General features: G+C 45.3%; 1 protein-coding gene across 1 annotated transcript; it reads left to right on the forward strand.

Moving 5' to 3' along the window:
* The first annotated feature begins 278 nt into the window (after positions 1-278).
* LOC137154123 (testis-specific serine/threonine-protein kinase 6-like) lies at positions 279-1,279 on the forward strand. Its single transcript, XM_067549842.1, has one exon. It carries the CDS (start codon positions 411-413, stop codon positions 1,242-1,244), a length of 834 nt encoding a protein of 277 aa, XP_067405943.1. The 5' UTR covers positions 279-410; the 3' UTR covers positions 1,245-1,279.
* Positions 1,280-21,680: the final 20,401 nt, after the last annotated feature.

The following is a 21,680-nucleotide window of genomic DNA, read 5'->3' on the forward strand; positions in this document are numbered from 1 at the left end:
GTGTCACCCACCACTGCTGGGAGAATCTGCTCTCCTTTTACAGCCTACCCAGACCTTGGCATTTTCAGGTGGCTACCCTAGACACAGACAGGTCATAACAATAATCACATGAAAATTGATATGAGGCGCTTTCCCCTTGATTTTGTATGTGGTATGCCCAGGATCTCAAAGAGGGGAGGAAAGGGAGCTAATCTGACACCCTTGGCAACGCACAAAGGGAGTGGCACATGACACTCCTAGCACATCACAATACCTGGGTGAGCAGTGATGCCCCTGGACCAAGCATCCAGTGGGAACATGGGGGGTGAAGGTCAACAGCTGCCACGCACAATGGGTTAAAGCTTTCAATCCCTGGAGCAAAACACCAGCCCCAATCAAGCCCCTCAGAACCCATCAAGCCACACTGCAACATGTCAAGAACCTCCGGAGGAGACAAACTGCTTAACGAGCTGGGTTACAAGCTAGGCCAGACCTTGGGTGAGGGTAGTTACTCCAAGGTGAGGGTGGCCACCTCAGCCAAGTACAAGGGCCCACTAGCCATCAAGGTGGTGGATCGGCGCCGGGCACCTCCTGACTTTGTACATAAGTTTCTGCCACGGGAGCTGTCCATCCTGCGGGTGATCCGGCACCCCAATATCGTGCGGGTCTTTGAGTTCATTGAGGTCTGCAATGGGAAACTCTACATCGTGATGGAAGCAGCATCTACAGATCTGCTCCAGCTGGTGCAGCGGCTGGGGAAACTACCTTGTGTCCCCGAAGCCCGGGACATCTTTGGACAGATCGTGGGGGCCGTGCGCTACCTGCATGACCGGAACCTAGTGCATCGGGACCTCAAATGTGAGAACGTGTTGCTCACCTCTGATGGCCGCCGGGCAAAGCTCACTGACTTTGGCTTTGGCAAAGAGGCACGTGGCTACCCAGACCTGAGCACCACCTACTGCGGATCAGCTGCTTATGCCTCCCCCGAGGTGCTGCTGGGCATCCCTTACGACGCCAAGAAGTATGACATATGGAGCTTGGGTGTGGTGCTCTATGTGATGGTGACCGGCTGCATGCCTTTCGATGACACCCACATCCACAGCATGCCCCGCCGCCAGAAGAAGGGGGTCCTCTACCCTGAGGGTCTGCCCCCTCTGCCTGAGCCCTGCAAAGCCCTCATCGCCCAGCTGCTCCAGTTCAGTCCAGCTTCCCGGCCTGGGGTGGGACAGGTGGCCAAGAACAGCTGGCTGAAAGGGGATATCTAAAAGGGGAAGGCTTCCCCATATAGTCCAGCCCTAGGATGTGTGCAGGACAGCTGGGGCACCAACCTTATGGAGCTGCCGTGTGGGAAGAAGATATTGACAATGAGGAGCTGGACAGAACTAGGGTCATTTAAAGGTGCAACAGCCACATGGAGCTGATAGTAGGATTTAAAATGATGATGCAACCACATGTTGCTAGAGGAAGGTTAAAGGCCCAACCACCCTATGAAGCTGCTGCGGGTTTGATTTCAAGGGACAGGGATCATGTTGAGCTAGTGGCAAAAATGAAGAATGGGGCTGCTTAAAGAAACATTGACCACAGAGAACACTAGAATTCTGCCATCTTAACAGTGGCCATAGGAAGGAGATGGCTCCCTTTGCAGGCAGGTTTGGACTTCACCGCAAAGTTTTGGACTTCACCTGATGATGGCAGCGTGGGGGTGAGGTGGTGGGACAGATAGCCACAAAGACCTTTGTGTTGCCTACTCCCTAATGGACTATAATAAACTCTGAAGCTCCCATGTGGCTGCCTCTCTGTGCTGCTCCTGATTCCTCTCTGCCAAAAAGCGTCTGAGGCTGAGTCACCCTTTCACATTTATAAAATGTGCAGTGGCCAGGGCTTTGGGGGGCTGGCAGAGACCTTGTAAAACTATTTCCCACTTCTCTTCAGCCAGTTTTCAAATGCTGTTTCCTATTCTACCTATGAGGTTGTCCCTCACCTTACTCGTTGGAAGGGAGATTCAAATAACCTCCTATTTTGGTGATGTTCAAAATCCAGATCTGATTCTAGGGCCAAAACTTTGGATTGGGCTCAATCAGAGCCCCAGATCCAACTCTCTCCCTCAAATTTTGGGAAGTGGTTGAAATCCAGATTTTCTGCTAGAGTCCACCTTCATTTTTAAGGTGGTTGATTCTTGCTAACATTTGAAATCCCTACCAAAAGGTATGTGGGGAGAAAAACAAGGCAGTAGGTGCTAACATTGCACAGGGAAAGGGATAAAGTTAGAAAATGATAGATATTTTACTAAAGATGGGGACATTTTGTATTTCCAGATCCAAGAGACACCTGGGCACTGCACATAAAGAGTTAGCAACTGTTCCTAAACCAGGCCCAAAATCTCTGTTATAGATCTCCATTGCCAAACCTCACTTTCAAATGATCTTCGACTTATGGGGGAAGGAGCTTGATACACATTTAATGAGACTTTTAAAGTTTCCTGTATTCTAATAGAGTCTGACTCAACTTCCACTGAAGTCAATGGAAAAGCTCCTATAGACACATGTATGAAGCCAACAGTCTCAAGTTCTGTGGCACCTTAAAGACTAACAAATTTATTTGGGCATAAGTTTTCATGGGCAGAAACTCACTTTGTCGGAAAATGTATTTGGGCATAAGCTTTCATGGGCAGAAACCCACTTTGTCGGATGCAACCGACAAAGTGGGTTTCAGCCTACGAAAACTTATGCCCAAATAAATGTGAGTGTCTTTAAGGAGCCACAGAACTCTCGCTCTCTCAAAAAAAATGTAACCTCTCATGTTTCAGCCCTGGAAGGCATGGATTTATGGGATCATTAGTGCCTCTGCAAATTGTGGGGTGGGGAGAAGAGCTTTTTTTATTCTCAGCAGAGTGCCAGCTGCCAGGGAATATCTTTTATGGAGATCTCACGGCAGGAGGCAAGTCACACAAGAGATGGTAAAGTCCCTGCAAGACAGTGCATCTGAAGAATTGCCGGGGAGCAGTCCCCAGTAGGTGACTATTCATACTGATCATCTGCAGCATAGGAGCAAACCCCAGGATAGATGCAAGCCCCTACATAAGGCAGAGATCACTTCTACACGGACACACTGTCCAAGGGGCATTCTAGTGAATTCTGGGTTATTTTAATATGAATATCCCAAAACCCCAGAGGTTTGAGGTTTGGATAAACATCGAGAGCGTGGATGTTCACCTGAACTTTCAGAAGCCAAGCCCTCCTCCCCGCCTGCCCCGGCCCCTCATCTGTCCCTAAAGAAAACCCCTTCCCCTATGGCTGTCTTCAATGGGCAGGTAGAAAAGTTGTGCTGAGAGGGCAAACAGCAAGTCCATCATCACACGCTACCCTTTTGTTTTCTCAATGCTAACTCCAGTTTATCTGCCCCCCCCCGCCACTCTCTCTTCCCCTCAGTGACCTCCCAGTTTCTCTTCCTTTGACTGTCAATGGGGAGTTAAAGTATGAGGTTTGGAGAAACATCCAGAGGACACTCTCCACGGCTCCCCACAGTTGACCTCATCCCCCAGTGAATCCTTCTGTGCTCCCTGCGTAGCCCCAGTGTGGTCTCAGTTTCCCAGCTCAAGTTCCCAAGTGCGTTTGCCTTCTAGTGCAGCCCCTCATTGTCCTCCAATATGTCTCTGATGACTTCTCCCCCATTCCTCTGGTATTCCCAACCTTCTCCCCCATTCCTCTGGCTGCCACAGCCCTCAGCTGAAGAGCTCAGACAGGGATAGAGAATGCTCAGGCATCCCCAGGCCTCCTGCCTGTACCCCTATGGTGGCCAATGCCATTTGAAGCCTAGAATTTCCCTTTTAAAAATAGTTCTGCCGACGGCTAGGGCCCCCAGGACAGGGGGTTTAAGAATCCAGCCACAGAGGAATGTGCCAGAGAGTGCGACTTTTCCCCGACCCAAGGATCCTGGATTCTTCATGGGTTGGCTCAAAGCATCTGGAGGAAGCAGCACTGTGAATTTCCATAAGGGCCACACCACGCTGAATATCATTGAGCTGACGGATGGAGACACGCACAGGCATGTTTGAAAGCAATATGTGGCACCATGGTCTGAGCAAGCCCTTGGGCTCTGATCCCAACTCTAATATACATGCCCAACTCCACAAAGCCACTGGCAGGTGCTCATTTCACACCCTGCCAGAAAACTCACCTCTTCTCTGAGGCCTACAAATCACGATCACTCATTATATGTCCCACCAGACCCCCCACACCCCTCACCCAACATGCACACCCCTACAGTGAACCTCCATTTGATTTTATTGCTGTAATCCTCACCCCCACCCCCCGACCCTTGGTTCGGTTCTCCTCACTCACTTTGCCACATGAAAAAGTTTAGACAGGAGTTACTCTGGGCCAGGATTATGTCTTGCCTCTGGGAAGAAACTAGCACCCTTTTCAGATGCTATAAATTAACAACATGCATCATTCTGTGATATCACAGTTTTAATGTGTGATGTCACTTTGTTCTGTGAACCACGACATTGTACCAAAGTATTTGATGTGGCCAGAGTGGCAAAAGGAGGACAGACACATGCATGAAATTAAGCAGCAGGCCACAACTTTTATTGAACTTTAACACGGGGCAGGGCACTGTGCTCCCATTGCAGTGGGGGGAGGGGGCTCCTTAATTAGCATCAGGGTTACAAGGCTCCTTACCATATGACCCGTAATGCAGGGTAGGATATCCTCTATCTACCCCCAGGACTCAGCTCTGTGTCCAGTACCCTCCCTCTCACAGGTGGAACAGAGGGTGCAGCAGGGTGGGGACCTCGACCCACAGAGACCACAAGGTCTCACCCTATCACATAAGCCCAAGGACCATCACCCAAATCCCAGCTCTTTTACCACTGGGAATGGTTTGTTTTACTCTCCTAACCGCACTGAAAACCAACACCACCAACCCAATACCATAGTTAGGTACTAAGCACGTTCCTGCTCAATCCAATCACTTGAAGGTGCTGTCAGAAAGGCAAATAGTGCTCTGGTCCTCTGCCAATTGGCCCATGGGAGACAAAAATTCCTTCCTGACCCCCTACACAGGCAATTGGCTAGACCTGCAGCACCTGTCTGGCTGGGTTCCCATTCCTAGTTCGGGTGAGTAGGGTGGGGCTGCTGGAATGTACCTGAAAGAGACTCCACATGGCCCCTGCACTGGCCTAAATCCTGGGAGCAGAGGAATGCTGGCCAATCAGCACTACTCTCCCCCAGCTGGCCAATGGATGCCAGAGACTCCCAGGGACTACCTATTGTCCCCCTGGCAAGTGTCTTCCTCTCTTGCTACTGGGACTGTCCTGCTTTCACTTCCAGCCCCATCAAGTTCTCTCATCCATTGTTGTGGGTGGGTGGTATTTCTCTGAATGGCACCCTCAGCCCATCTATGGGGGCGTTCAGTGCTCACATTTGTACTTAATTTGATTTCCTTTTTTTCTTTGTAACTCTCCTTTACTCTCTCTGACTCAGAGTTGCCATCTATAAAACAGGGATAATACTTATCTACCCCACCGTGGATTAGGGAATTTGTAAAGTGATTTGAAGATGAGCAGTGCTAAGTGAGATTTAAAATAGGACCTTCGAGGGCAGGGAGAGAACCTGACTTCAGAGGTTGGGGTACCTGGAAAGTTAGACATGCCAGGATGGTATGTCCTAAGAACATAAAACTAAGAATGGCCATACTGGGTCAGACCAAAGGTCTGGCTAGTCCCGTACACTGTCTTCTGACAGCAGCAGGTGCCAGATGCTTCGGAGGGAATGAACAGAACAGGACAATTTATTTTGTAATCCATCCTAGTGTCCAGTCCCAGCTTCTGGCAGTCAGAGGTTTAGGGCCACCCAGAGCATGGAACGGTAGCCCTGACAATCTTGGCTAATAGCCATTGATGAACCTGTACACTATGAACTTATTTAATTCTTTTTTGAACCCAGTTATAGTTTTGGCCTTCACAACATCTTTGGCAATGAGTTTCTCAGGTTGACTGTGCGTTGTGTGAAGAAGTATTTCCTCACGTTTGTTTTAAACCTACTGCCTATTAACTTCATTGGGATCCATGGTTGGTGTGTTATGTGAAAGTGTAAACAACATTCCCTTATTCACTTTCTCCACAACATTTATGATTTTGTAGGGTGTATCATTTCCTCATTTGTCTCATTTCTAAAATGAATAGTCCCAGTCTCTTTAATCTCTCCTTATATGGAAATTGTTCCATAACCCTCATCGTTCGTGTTACTCTTCTCTGTACTTTTTCCAATTCTTATACATCTTTTTGGAGATGCAGCAACCAGAAATGAATGCAATATGCAAGGTGTGTACGTAGCATGGATTTATGAAGTGGCAACATGACATTTTCTCTCATTTTCTTTCCCATCCCTCATGGCTCCTTACATTCTGTTAGCTTTTTTGACTGATGCTACACATTGAGCAGATGTTTTCAGAGAACTATCCACGACTGCAAGATCTCTTTCTTGAGCAGTAACAGCTAATTTAGACCCCATCATTTTGTATATACAGGTGGAATTAGGTTATCCAATGCACATTACTTTGCATTTATCAGTACCAAATTTCATCAGCCCTTTTTGCTGCCCAATCACCCAGGTTTGCAAGATCCTTCTCTAACTCTTCACAGTCAGCTTTAGACTTAACTATCTTGAATAATTTTGTATTATTTGCATATTTTATTACCTCACTGTTTACTCCTTTTTCCAGATCATTTATGAATACATTGAGCGGCACTGCTCCCAGTACAGCTCTTTGGGGGACCCCACTATTTAAGCTCTCCACTGTGAAAACTGACCATTTATTCCTATGCTTTGTTTCCTATTTTTAACTAGTCACTGATCCATGAGAGGACCTTCTCTATTATCCCATGACCACCTACTTTGCTTAAAAGCCTTTGGTGAGGGACCTTGTCAAAGGCTTTCTGAAAGTCCAAATACACTATATTCACTGGATCACCCTTGTCCACAGGTTTGTTGACCCGCTCAAAGAAATCTAAGAGTGGTGAGGCATGATTTCCCTTTACAAAACCATGCTGACACTTCCCCAATGCATCATGTTGATCTATTTAATTGATAATTCTGTTCTTTACTACAGCTTCAACCAATTTGCTGGTACTGAAGTTAGACTTACTAGCCTGTAATTGCCAGGATCACCTCTGAAGCTTTTTTTCAAAACTGGCACCACATTAGATACTCACCAGTCATCTGGTACAGAGGCTGATTTAAGAGATAATACAGGTAACTGGTTCCCAACCTGGGGTGCAGGAGCCCCTTTGGGGGGGCCAAAGATTCCAAGGGGTCCATGCGGCTTCAATAATGTTGAGGTCATTTAACCCCCAAGTTCCATGCTAGGTGCAGCAATCTCAATCTCTGCGGCAGCTGGAGCAGAGAAGCAGCCCCCCTGAGCTCTGCATCAGCTAGAGCAGAGGAGCAACCCTTCCCACCCCCATACTGGCCAGGTGCCCAGCTAGAGAGGAGCAGCCCTGGTCAACCTGCCAGATCCTGCCTCCATTACCCTCAGTCCATGAGGTATGGGAAGAGGAGGGGCCACATGGCTCATATGGTGGCAGCTGTGCCAGGGAAGGCTTAGCTTCTTACTAAGGTAAGAGTAATTTATTATTATTATGATGATGTCATTACGTGTTATCATCATTATATATGTTTATAGGGGTTGTGTGTGTTTATGACTGGTGAGGGGGTGGGTCGGGGAGGTATGGGATGGCACTTGTTTTACCTAGTGTTAATTCGTGAGGATTTCACTCAAAAAGGTTGGGAACCATTGAGTAGCAAAATGGTTGGAAACCATTGTTTAAAAATCCTCCTCTCTTATATTATGCTTTGTTCCTGCTGTCACACAATACTTTTGTTTTAGGAAGTTGTTTTGGGTCACTGTCATCCACTGGCCTTGAAGGGTTGCACTGCAGCTATTGAACCCAGACATGCTGAGTAAGCAGAGTCAATACCCAGGGTATTTATTGCAGCTCCGGATCAGGTCTAAGAGTGGGAAAGGAGAGCGAGTCTACCCAAGGAAGGTAAAAGCATGCGGTCTGACATGGGTGATAGTGCACGCAGAGGGTACTTCTACACTGCAACTGGGGGTGTGACTGCAGCACAGGCTGACATACTCGCAGCAGCCTTAACCTAGTTAGAATGGCCAACAATAGCAATGAAGATGCAGTTGCAAGGGCTTAAGCGCAGGCTAACAACCTAAATAAATTATGAACCCAGGGTACTAGATGGTCTCATACAGGCCATGCCGCCACATCTCCATTGCTATTTTTAAATGTGCTGGACTAAAGCTAGTATGAGTATGCCAGCCCTTGCTGTAATCACACCTCCAATTACAGCATAGGCACACCCAGGAAGAGGTCAGAGTGGCAGCTAGACCTGTAACTGTGACAGTGACTCAGCTTTGTTAAGGCGTTGCGTAGGCAGGGTCTCACCTGAATCCACTCAACTCAACTCCTGTCCTCTTCGATGGCTCTTGCAACTAAGCCCTTAGTCTACACCATGGCTTGCAGCAGAGTCTTCAGTCTGCATGGCCTCTCACAGTAAAGACCCCCCAAAAGGGAATCAAGAGCACTTAGGATCTTCAGAGCAGAGTCCCAGCTGCTTGGAAATTCACTCTTTGCCACAAAGTAACAACTGCATCACCTCCTCAGATCATCTTGGAGAGCTCACTACCCCTCCCCAAAATCCAAGTCCATGGTAGTTATGGTGACTCCTCAATGCCACTAGAGGAATTGTGGGTAAGTAGCCTATACAAATGAAGCTCTTTATGGCAGTAATTTTCCATTTTCACCAATAGAGAGAGTAGACAGCTCTTTCCCTTCTGGAGCTTCTGGCCATAGGGTTTACACTTATAAATTACAAACAATTCCTGTGGGTGGGAGGCACACATATCCAGAGCTTGCATGATTTGTTTTGTTGACCATTATTAAAAATTGATCACGCACTGGCCTTTCAGAAGAGAAGCTATGCAAAAAATCAAGGGTGAGGAGAGGGAAAAGGGCCACTTCTCTCTGAAATAAAATAAAGTTGCACACATTAGTACATGCTGAAAGCAAACCTATGCAGCAAGATAAGCTGGGTGAGGACAAACTTCAAAGGGAGAATTCACAATGAAGGAAACAACTTTTCCCATGGGGCAAGGGTGTGGAGCCCAGTTCCTCTTTTTAGCAACAAAGCAACTTCGACAGGGATGTTTGCCCAATTGCTTTCTTCCTGGTAAAAATGCATTTTGCTATGGCAGTCCTTGATTTAGTTAGCTCTTGCAAACAAACAACACCTCCCCTCCCCCCCCGCACGCACGCACACACGCACTTAATACGTGTGCTATTTATTCAGTTTAGATTTCCAAGCATAGAACAGAGTAAAAAACCTCACATTTCCACTCTAGTGCAATGGTTCATTAGCAGCTTAAGTTCAGAAAGGTCTCCTCAGGATTCTGTATTTGCATTGTGTCACCTCTCCTCCTTTTTTTAGAAAAAGAACACAGATGATAAAGCAAAAGCTTTAAAACCCAGAGCTATTAATCTGACCTCAGCAACAAATTCTCCTAAACAATCGCATCTGTTGAGGATATGGGTAGATGGGATGCATGACTAATGTTTTAAGAGGATGTTCCCCCTTGAGTAACTTGGGAAAGCAACTGGGGTTAAAAGGACACTGATACAAATGAGACACATGAGGCTTGTAATGCTACCCTTCAGCACTCTTCTGTCTCCATGCAGCTGGTAATCTCAGAGGGCCACTTGCTCATGATCTGGGAGCAGTGGGTGGAGTCATGAGACCATAAAAATAGTGCGTTACAAATCAGATAATACTTTATTTTTTATATTTAAAAAAAAATTTAAAAATATTAATTTAACATTAAAACGTTCAGACACTGAACTTGATTGTGATCTCACTTAAACTAATGGGAGAATGGTTGTGAATGACATCAGAATCAAGGTCCAGTGATTCAGCTAAAATTCAAGAAAGACCTTACCAGACACTCAAAAGACAACAGACTCCGTTGCAGAATCTATCAATCACGTACTTGTTGATCTTTCATATATACCTATCCTTCCTTTTAAATTACCCCTGTATTTTTCCCAGATTGAATCTCATTTTTATTTTGTGCATGTTTTGAGCTTTTCTAGAACTGAGTGTATTTCCTCTTTAGGAACAGAAAAATAATTCAAACACTTCTCAGAATTGCACAATATATTCAACTGCCATTTACCAGAGCCTCTGCAGACCAGTTCCATTGGTCCAAGGGAATCATGTGATATTATGTCTTTGGACATGTGACACAGAGGTTTCTTGGCAAAAGACCCCTTGTTCTCTCACCTCAAACCTGACAAGCTCACTACCCCAAACACATCTAATGGATATCTATCCATACAGAACAACATGTTAGGTATTTACAGAAAGCTTGTAACTTGTCAGGATTCATAATCATTGTGAGGTGCATGTCTAGGTACTATTTATGGACTTGGAGTAAATGTTAATCACCAGGGGATATGTCTGAGTGGTGGCCCATTCGGGCAGCAGGGAGCTGTGACCTCTCCCTGTTTGCCAGTGATGCAGTGCAAGGCTCAAGTATTTAGCCTTGCTCAGTCACAAGACTTTCAATGGAAGACCATCAAAGACAACTGCAAACAATCAAAACCTCTTGAAAGTAAAAAAAGAACATTATGACAAGAGATTTGTCATCTATGAATAGAAACAAAAGACTGTTTCAGTATAACACAAAGGAAAGAGAGGTCCTCTGAATCCTTTCACTGAGGTGACATCTCGAGGAGCAAGGTGTTCCCATTAAGAATTGAATCCTGGTTCCTGTGAAGCCAGCCAATTCCGCAATAGCCTGAACTTTGGGGAGGGACCCACTTTATTTGATAGGAAAGGTAATAAGAATCAGGCCCATAGTCTCTTTGTATAATAGCTCTGTCCTTCCTAGAATGTTTGCAACATTTTAGTTTAGCATCATCCACAAAAGAAGGGAATTCTGAAGATCTATCCCTTAATTAATGTGTTACTTACCTCCTCTTCCAGCTCAGTGAGTAAGAAATTTAAAGCATACCCTAATCATCTCCCTGCAGCTTACTAAATTGTCCTTTAATATCACTTGTTGTTAATGGCCCATCAGTCTCTGCTAGCTGCCACCAGTCACACCAGCTATACCAACACACCTAGCAGTATTTTCAGATTTTAAAAAGCATGCATCTGTAAATGAATTACACTGAATCTCAGCATTTGAAAAAAATAGTGTTCCCCATGCTTCCTGAAGCAACTTTGACAGCAAAGAGAATTCTCTTAACCATTTCAGAGACACCATTCTAGTCTGTAGTGTAATTTACCTCTCGTTACTGTGTTTTCTCTTAATTTAGCTGCTTTGTGCGTGAAACAGACTTAATTTCCTTCCAGTCCCTGCAAACAAAAGGAAATGGAAATAACACACTAAACTTTGACATTCAATCTCTCCTCCCAGCTAAATAAAATTTGTTTACAAGATTTTAGGTCACTGCTGATGTGAAGGATAAGCTTGAGACTCAGATATTTAAAAGTCTAGGTTATAAAATCACACTGAAAAGTATATTAATGAATTGTGGGAAAATACTGCTGGGTAATCAGATAGCGCATGGGTTTCTGCATTAAATCCAAAGTTGACACTCTCAGTATATTTTGCAGACTGAACATTTTTGCCTACAAAGAGGTTGGGCTGCCAAAACTGCTGCTAATGATATGTTTCAATCGTCCTGGGCCAATTCCGTATGGATAGATTGGGTTAGGAGTACCTGGGTGACCCTGCCCTTGCTTGTCAGGCAAAGCTTTTACAGGCAATATAACAAATAACCCAATGTATCTCACTCTGCTTGAATGCATTAACCTTTCCATAATTACAGCTTTCAATGTTAGCAGCCTTTTATCCAGTTATCTAGCATCCAGCACTCCACTTTCAAGTCACCTATTGTCTTGAATTGTGCTGCTCCTTCCTTATTTTTTAAGAGTAATAACTTAACCCTTTATCAGGTTAAGAATTTGTCCATATAGAGAGGATATAGTCCAAGTTCAAATTCAGCTTGACGGTCTCCCATTTTGTTGACCATTTCAAGCTGACAGACCTAGATGTCTGGTAAGAAAGCAGGGCAAACATTTCCTGCTCCTTAAGCCATCCAAACATGCTCAGAAGCAGAAATACAAGCAGTAAGTTCTCACAGGAGGAAGAAAGCTGAGGGCCATTTGTCAGCATGATTTTCATCTCAAGCAGGAAGTGTTCCCTGGAAATAACGCTTTTCATTTCAGACTACTTTACAAATATTAATTCTCACAACAGCCCGGAGCAGTTACAATTATTCTCCCCGTTTTACAGAGGGAGCGATTGATGCAAAGAGACTAACTGACTTACCCCAAGCCAGAAGGATTCACCGTTGCATTACAGCTCAGGATTGTCTTGGCTTCCAGGCCTGTGGTCAGACCACACCTCTTTCTTGAAATGATAAACTCAAAATTAGACTGTTATTGTTGTAAAACAAAGCAGGAGGCATCTGTACATCAAATATCTCCAAAGAGAGAGGTGGCCTGGAAATAAAGGCATGCTCACCCCATAGTCAAACCCCAACTCAATCCTATTTATTTCATGAATCAATTAACAGGAATGTGCTCAAGGGCAGATTACTAGATTTTATTTACTTTTCTAGGCTTTCCAGACATGAAAGAGTTTCAAGAGTTCCTGCAGATAATGGTACCACATTTCTCATCTCCTTTGAGTATTCAAACAACTTTTAAGAAGACATTCACACCGTGCCTACAAATAAAAATTTACCCCAACTTTTCTTTGGATGACCATAATCATATCCTTCAGAGATATGCAGGCCTTGCTGTTAATTGATTATAAGGAACATAAATAACTGATTTTCACCAGACCTAAGACCATATGCATACATTCAGCATTTGATCCCATAAAAATGTCTTTTCTGATAAATGGGTGAAGACTTCTGCATCCTTCCCTGCCAATCTAAGAGTTGTTCACAGGGAGGAAAGTACCATCTTCAATGAACCAATTCCTACCAACTAGCTTCTACAAATAATGAAATGAAATTAAACTAAATTAGAGAAAATCACCTAGAGGAAGACAGTGCCACAGAAGCATACTGAAGATGAGGCAGTCAGATTCCTGAAAGAACGAGAGCACCAGTTAAAACCAGTGTCTGACAACTGGATTTTGTCATTGGTGGATCTACTTTCTCCTCCAAAGTGATGGACAATGTGTAAGTGCCTAAACAGAACACAAGCGTGTAACACTATCCCACATTTCTCACAGGATTTTAGAAAATGTAGGAGCTGTGGAGGCAAGTACTGGTTCTTTCCCCTCACATATTACTGTAAACTGCAATGAAAAAAAGAGATTCCCTGGAAGTCATTTCTTCATGCTATTTTTTGGAGATGACCATATGTTCAACATTCATATTACAGTAACACCTAGAAATCCCAGCTGAGATTGGCACCCCATTGTGCCAGGCCCCAAAACCAGAGAGAGTTCCTGCCCCCAAAAAAGTCTATTTATAATCTAAATAGACACGGTAGACAAAGGCTACAGGGGAAACAGAAGTTCACAAAGCAGGTAAGTGGCAGAGCCCAACTACCAAGCCAGTACTTTCTTCGTACACAATATCACAACATATAATACCATATACCATACTATATAATAGGAGCAGTGCTTCTGAGAACCGAGATTTGCAGTGTTTCTTTAACGCAGTTCATTCCTCTTAATGAGAGCAGGATTAATTGGGAAATCCAATTAACTGAGCTCCCTCTCAGCAAATCAATTTAATAATAATATGAAACAAAGAATCAGTGTTGCCAGGGATATTCCACTGTGAACATTAGGACCAATATGATAGATTATAGCTGCGCAAAGTCACTTTGTTGGAAAATAGAAGAGCCCCATTTATAAAGATCCTGCCGAGTGCTGAATGCCCTCAACTCCTTTTGACTGATTTTAAAGTCTACGGTAGCTAAGGGCAGTAATCACCAACAGAAGACCAAGCCCTTTATAAACACGTCATTTTTATCCACAGGGTGACATTACTTAATCATTATCTACCATATTGGTCCGACTGGAATGTCACTGGCAACATGACCTTGTCAGAGTATATAGCATAGCAATACTGACCTTGTCATATCTAAGGGGTATGTGGTCTACAAAGCATTGGCTGTGCAATTGCTATTAAATACTTAGTCAATAATATATCCTCATACTGGCTGTAGTTGATTTGCCTTTAACTTTAGCTAAATAAAATATTTACTTCTCCCTTAGGATGGTTATAGCCTGAAGATTGGTAAGTGTAGAAGTCAATTTAACAAGTATGGAATATTTTGTGATATTTTTGTCACTATATATATTTGTAAACTTCACACCAACACGGTGACAACTATTACAACTTCTTCTCTAACCTATTATTGCATTGACACGACACTGAAGACTATTGCAATGAAGAAATACATAGGTAATTGCACTGCCGCAGTTTTATAAATAATACTCTCAAGCTACCATCAGTGATCAAGAACAGAGCTTGAAATCAACAACAAATATGAAACAAGACTCAAAAGTAGGATTGGTACATAGTCAAGATTTATACAGTCTGCTATTTCATGCTAGTAAAAAGAGTAACTCCTCAGTGGATTCAAAACAACATTCATATTAATTACATGCTAAAAGAAATTCTATTTTATCATCCCAAATATAAATGATAGTCGCTGGTTCCATATTTGTTATAAAATACATTAAAAATTTACACAAAATCAATTATTTATTATAGTGAAATACTCTGAAATGCTTTCATTAGTCTACCTGAATATTTTCCCCACAATCACTACAAGATTTTGAATTGTGACTATGTACTTTGCCAGGCCTATATGAATTATAAGAGCTGAATACACCTTAGAAAACCCAAGTAGTGTCTCTATGTTACACAGCCAATTAGCCTGCCTGGAAACAGGTACCATGCTTATTTGCATAGTAACAGACCTTTCACACTGAGAAGTATTGAAAGAATAACCCACTCAATGATTTATGCCTGGCTGAGTCAGTCAATGGAAAGTGTACATTAGCATTCTTGTGAACACTAATAGGGAAACAAATTTAATAAATAAACCCTAACAAAACAATATTAGTCAAATAACAATGTTATACCAAAAGAAAGTGAGGTTAAACAATGGAAAGAAACAAATTTTATTAGAAGCCATGGAATCGGAGGGCCCTTCCACAGCATTGTATTAAAATAGATATAGCCTTCGTTTCTAGATCACACAGAAATCAGATAACAGTACATCTATAAGAGAGCCTCTGCTTGTCACATGTTGCCAGGCTGAGAGATACTTTGTCCATCTGTGATGCAAGTTATATTTTCATACTTTGCTGCACAAGACTGAATGTCCATCTAACAGGATATTGTCACAAAGTCTGTCTAGAGGTCTTTGTGATTTTCCCTTTAATGTCTAGCCTCTGCCAAACAAACTGTGCTCTCTGATGAGGAGGACTGGACACAGTAATTTACATTAACATCCATAGTTCCTTATGTTAATGAGAATGAACACTGGAATCAGAGAAGACTGAGGGGGGAATCCTGGTCTCACTGATATCAATCGGAGTTTTGCTACTGACTTCAACAGAGCCAGGGTTTCACTGAGTCCGGAGTAGAAGAGCTCTGAACACTGTCAAGGAAAGATAAAGTTGCAATCACCACCTATAACAGTCTAAGGGAGCAGGCTGGGGGCAGTGTGGGCAAATGGAGAGTCAACAATAAACCAGTTCCCTGCCACAAAATACACTCTATTTAGGACAGCATCTGGGTCCTTCGAAGGAAGGCATTCAGACTGACAGCTGTGTCGGTGGATTTGGAGCTGTGTATCAGTTTGTCAGCAGACTAGGTTGCCAACAGGCTGCCCAAGGCACCATGTACCCTGTGGTAAGTGGAACCTAAATTCCATATTTGCTGCTCAGCAAACTGGAAATTCTGCATCAACTTCATTTCAGTGCAGAATTGGAGCACTCCAATTTAATTCAATACTGTGAATAACACGACTGTTGGATTATTGATCATGCTAACTTTGTTAGTTCATTCTGCCTCTAAATTTTCTGTGTGCATCAGATTTTTACATCGACAATACACAAGTGCACAACAGAGGGTGGAACAGACGCTCAGCTAATATAAATCAGCATAGCTCAGTTGAAGTCAATTGAGATATACTGTTACACCAGCTAAGGATCTGGCACCTAAGAAAGCTTGGAGAGGTGACTAATGATTGTGGGACAAGCATGTTAACTAGATATTTCTATTAAAATAATGAGCAGTGAAATGGTTAACTATGTTGAAACAAACTGCCATTATTAAGTTTCACAGTTCACTCCTAAATTAAATGAATGGGGCAGCTCACACAGCTGAGTTGTTGTTTTGGGCTGTCTGCAGGCTCAGGCAGACAATAATGCCTCACACTCAATTCACGTTTTAACGGTGCAAACAAACAGGCTAGAACCATGGGGGGTTTTAAATGTAAGTTTAAATTTTGGAGCACAGTTCTATGGCAAGTGCTGGATTCTGGGCCAATTCCATGGCCAAAGAATTGGGGGGGAAATAAGTGCCAGTGTGACGGTGATTTTTGTAATGTGGACACTTCATAAGTAGCTGGATTGGACTCAAAACAACACATTTCACACGTCACTGAATGGCTATCAAATGGTAACAACTCTTGGTCACTACCAACATGAGCTGAATTTTGAACTTCCAGCTCAATAGTGAACTTATCTATAGCTCATTATTATCAGTTCCCCGGCCTACACCATGTCTGTCATCAAGCCCGCATCAGTGCAGGGGAGGTTGTTTTGGTTTGGTTTTTTGCTCTGAAAAGCTATTAGCAAACTCTCTACCATTATACTGTAAAAATTGCTTCCTCTTTTTAATCCAAAAAATTGTATCGATTAGGCCCTCACACTTCACTGTTGTGGGGGGAAAGGCACTGTCCAACTCATGCAAGAGTTACCTCTCTGGCTACCTCTCTGGAGTAACATATAATGTACAAATGCCAAAAATGGTCCCATACAGTCCTCATTGGGCAGAGGAGTAATAGGTATAATGTGTACTCCCAAGGGTGAAAAAAAACTAGAAGGAATTCTTCTGTTTATTTTTACTCTATCATAAAAGTAATAAGATGCTCTATTTTAGCTAGATATTTCAGTCTATTTCTCATACATTTCTACAGTTTAGCTTTCTAAGTAATGTAACCATTTGCCGTTGTGGGAGGGAGCTTTCCACAGGCAAAACACATTACTTGAATCTAATAAGTGCATTTGCCAATGTGCAAGATAATATTTAAAAAAAAGAAAAAGACAATGGTAAATTCATCCACTGTCTGTAGAAGAGAGGTTGAAGACAGGGTTACTTGGAGCTAGTAGAAAAAGAAATGATCATAAACAAAGAGCAGGGGACCCACGGAAGGTTGCAAGAGTAACGAACTAGCACATTGTGTCCAAAGAAAGTTCAACAATTTTCCCAGCTCACTGAATTGTGGGAACTCAGCTTTTCCAGGGAATAACTTGCTATTTTTAGCATTTTTATTACAGAGTTTGTCACAAGCTGTCTCAGGAGACTATCAAGAGTCAGTTTCAAACAAAATCCGGCCACAAACAGTACTCCACATGTGATTTAGAACATCTGGACTGAAGGAACAAGCTTTCAAAGCATGCCAGGACTGTGCTGGCAGTACAGACTTTTCCTTGCTTCTGTCTTCATGGCAATTGTCACTGTCTCCACGTAAAGCAAACTGAAAAACTAAAATTAAAAAGCTGTTAAGTATTCCCTAATTGTATATCTGCAATAATGGAATGGGAGTGCATACGCTTTGTTCTTTTGAGAGCGCACAGTTTTGGCTCACCAGTAGTACATTCCAGGCATTGCAGAGTTTCAGTGATTTTTAGACGTCATTTTCCCTAAAGATAGGATATGAAATTCTTGGCCTGGAAGGGTGCCAGCATGAAGATCCATGCCAAAGTGTTCACATCACATATATCTACAGATCTTAAAAGGAGGTACTTACTGCTCCCAGCTATATTGCTTCTGCACATGCTGACAGCACATGGATTTCTCACATACCCAGGGGGAATGTTTGCAACACAGAATATAGAAGGTGAATCACGATCTCTTCAAACTGGTTTTCAGTAATCCTGAAAAGGCGACAGGAAGTGAGAGAGGAATCCAAGCAAGTAGTAGAGGAAGTGGAAATGATGTTATGATCCCAACCGGAGTCTGTAATGATCTGTTTTGGTGTCTGTATATCAGAGAACAAAAACAAGGTTACTTACCAGTAACTGTTGTTCTTCGAGATGTGTTGCTCATATCCATTCCAATGTAGGTGTGTGCGCGCCCTGTGCACAGATTCCCGGAACTTTTTCCCTAGCAAGCCCCGCATGGCCAGCTCAGGCGCCCCCTGGAGTGCCACGCTCATATCGCGGTATAAAGGGCGCTGCTGGCACCGCGGGTCCCCAGTCCCTTCTTTCTGCCAACTCCGACAGTGGGGACGGGGGTGGGTTTGGAATGGATATGAGCAACACATCTCGAAGAACAACAGTTACTGGTAAGTAACCTTGTTTTCTATCTTCGAGTGATTGCTCATATGCATTCCAATGTAGGTGATTGCGTAGCCGTACCTTGGAGGAGGGTAGGAGTTATCGGTGACCTGCTCTTGACAGCACGGCTCTGCCGAACCCTGCGTCCTCCCTTGCTTGTTCCACGATGGCGTAATGCGACGTGAACGTATGGACTGACGACCAGGTCGCTGCCCTGCAGATGTCCTGCAGGGGAACCCGCTCCAAAAAGGCTGCGGAAGAGGCCTGGGCCCTAGTGGAGTGTGCTCTTACCGCACCTGGGAGGGGTACCCCTGCCTGCTCATAGCATGCCTTAATGCAGGCAGTAATCCACTTGGAGATACGCTGGGTGGAGACAGGTGAGCCCTTCATCCTGTCCGCCACCGCTACGAAGAGCTGTGTCGACTTCCGGAAAGGCTTGGTCCTCTCAAGATAGAAGGCCAAGGCTCGCCTGACATCCAGCGAATGTCCTCTCCTTTCCTCCTCCAACCCGTGGGGTTTTGGAAAGAACACAGGAAGGAAAATGTCCTGGTTACAGTGGAACTGAGACACCACCTTAGGCATAAAAGCCGGGTGAGGCCTCAGCCGGACCTTATCCTTATAAAAAACCGTGTAAGGGGGCTCCGATGTTAACGCCCTCAGTTCGGAGACCCTTCTAGCCGAGGTGATAGCCACCAGGAAGGCTACCTTCCATGATAAAAGGAGAAGGGAGCATGTAGCTAAGGGCTCGAAGGGGTGGCTCATCAGCCCATTGAGGACCAAGTTGAGGTCCCAGGGTGGCACCGGGTCCCGCACCTGAGGGAAAGTCCTCTCCACCCCTTTAAGGAACCTTACCGACATGGGGTGAGAGAATAGGGAGCGGCCCTCCATGGGTTGGTGGAAGGCCGAGATGGCCGCTAGGTGTACCTTGAGGGAGGCCAAAGCCAGGCCCTGCAGTTTAAGCTGCAGCAAGTACTCCAAGATAGCCTGTATAGGGGATAGACTTGGGTGCAGCCCTCTCTCTTCCGCCCACCCCGAAAACATCCGCCACTTAGCTTTATATGTGAGTTGCGTGGACGGCTTCCTGCTGCCCAGGAGGACCTGTTGAACCTGCATGGAACAGGCTCTCTCTCCCTCCGTCAGCCACAGAGTCTCCAGGCGGTGAGGTGGAGGGAGTCCAGGTCGGGGTGCAACAATCTCCCATGGTCCTGGGAGATCAGGTCGCACCGTCTGGGTAGCAGAATCGGTTCGGTGGTGGAGAGGTCGAGCAGCACGCTGTACCAGTGCTGTATCGGCCACGCTGGGGCGATCAGGATGATGTTCACCCTGTCCCTCTTGATCTTGAGGAGAACTTGGGGCAGGAGCGGGACGGGGGGGAATGCATACATTAAATCCCCTGTCCAGGGAACCAAAAAGGCATCGGACAGAGAGCCCGGTTCGCGACCCCTGAGCGAGCAGAACCTCGGGCATTTTCTGTTTTCCGCTGTAGCGAACAGGTCCAGACGGGGAGTACCCCACCGCTGGAAGATGAAAGCCACCAAGTCCTGGTGTAAGGACCATTCGTGGCGGGGAGAAAAGGATCTGCTGAGGCGGTCCGCCTCGTTGTTTCGTACTCCCGGGAGGTGAGAGGCAGATAAATGAAACCCGTGTCTCACCGCGAAGTCCCAGAGGCGAATAGCTTCCTGGCAGAGTGCCGAGGAGCGTGCCCCTCCCTGCCTGTTCACATAGAACATGGCTGCCGTATTGTCTGTGAGGACTTGGACTACCCTGCCCCTCAGGTATTGGAGGAAAGCCTTGCAGGCTAATCGGACCGCTCTCAGCTCGCGTACGTTGATGTGCAGAGCTCTCTCCTCCGGTGACCAAAGCCCTTGGGTGCCCTGGTTGTGAGAAATGTGGGCTCCCCATCCCCGATCGGATGCGTCTGTGATGAGCGTCACAGATGGGGTAAATTCTCTGAAGGGAACGCCCGTCATCACTTCCCTCGGGTCCCTCCACCAATCGAGGGACGACAGAACCTGTGGGGGAACCAGGACCATTCTGGTTAGAGAATGCCTGCGTGGTACGTATACCGAAGCCAACCAGCTCTGGAGAGGTCTAAGCCTCAATCGTGCCAGTCTTACTACATATGTAGAAGCTGCCATATGTCCCAACAGCTGCAGGCAGTGCCTGGCTGTCGTCATGGGGGACATGTGGAGATCAGATATGATGGCTGCCATCGCCTCAAACCTCGCTTGAGGGAGGAAGGCTCTGGCTTGTACCGCATCTAGCCTGGCTCCAATAAATTCTATACATTGCACCAGAGTAAGTGTGGACTTCTGCTCATTAATAAGCAACCCCAGTCTAGCACACAATTCGCGTGTGAGAAGCAGACTATGCTGCACATGTGAACTCGACCTCCCCCTGATCAACCAGTCATCCAAATAGGGGAAGATTTGAACACCTCTACGGCGCAGGTGGGCCACCACCACGGCCATACGTTTAGTAAACACCCTGGGTGCTGAGGAGAGCCCAAAGGGTAGGGACCGAAACTGATAATGGCGTCCTGCTACCACAAATCTCAAAAACCGCCTATGGGCCGGTAATATAGAGATGTGGAAGTATGCATCCTTCAAGTCAAGGGCGGCATACCAATCCCCTGGGTCAAGGACCAGAATAATTGTGGCGAGGGAGACCATACGAAACTTAACACGCCTAATATACTTATTTAGGCGACGTAGGTCCAAAATGGGCCTAAGGCCTCCCTTCGCCTTGGGGATTAAGAAATATTTAGAATAAAATCCCCAGCCCTGCTCGGGCACTGGGACTTCTTCCACCGCCCCCAGCACGAGGAGTGACTCGATCTCCTGCACTAGGAGTCGGACCGAGGCTAGATCCCCAATGGGGGACGGCCTTGGAGGGGTGTTGGGGGGAGGCTGTAAGCTGGAGGGTGTACCCCTTGGCAATCACCTCCAGGACCCACCGGTCCGTAGTAATGGCTTCCCATTCTATAAGGAAAGGGCGAAGCCTATCCGCAAACGGCCGGCCAAAATCCCCGAGAGAAGGAAGAGTACTACCCTCCTGCTCTGGGTCAAAAACGT

Source organism: Emydura macquarii, unplaced genomic scaffold, assembly GCF_026122565.2.
Source record: "Emydura macquarii macquarii isolate MOO-44397 ecotype Brisbane River unplaced genomic scaffold, CSIRO-AGI_Emac_v2 contig_1253, whole genome shotgun sequence".
NCBI lineage: Eukaryota > Metazoa > Chordata > Testudines > Chelidae > Emydura > Emydura macquarii.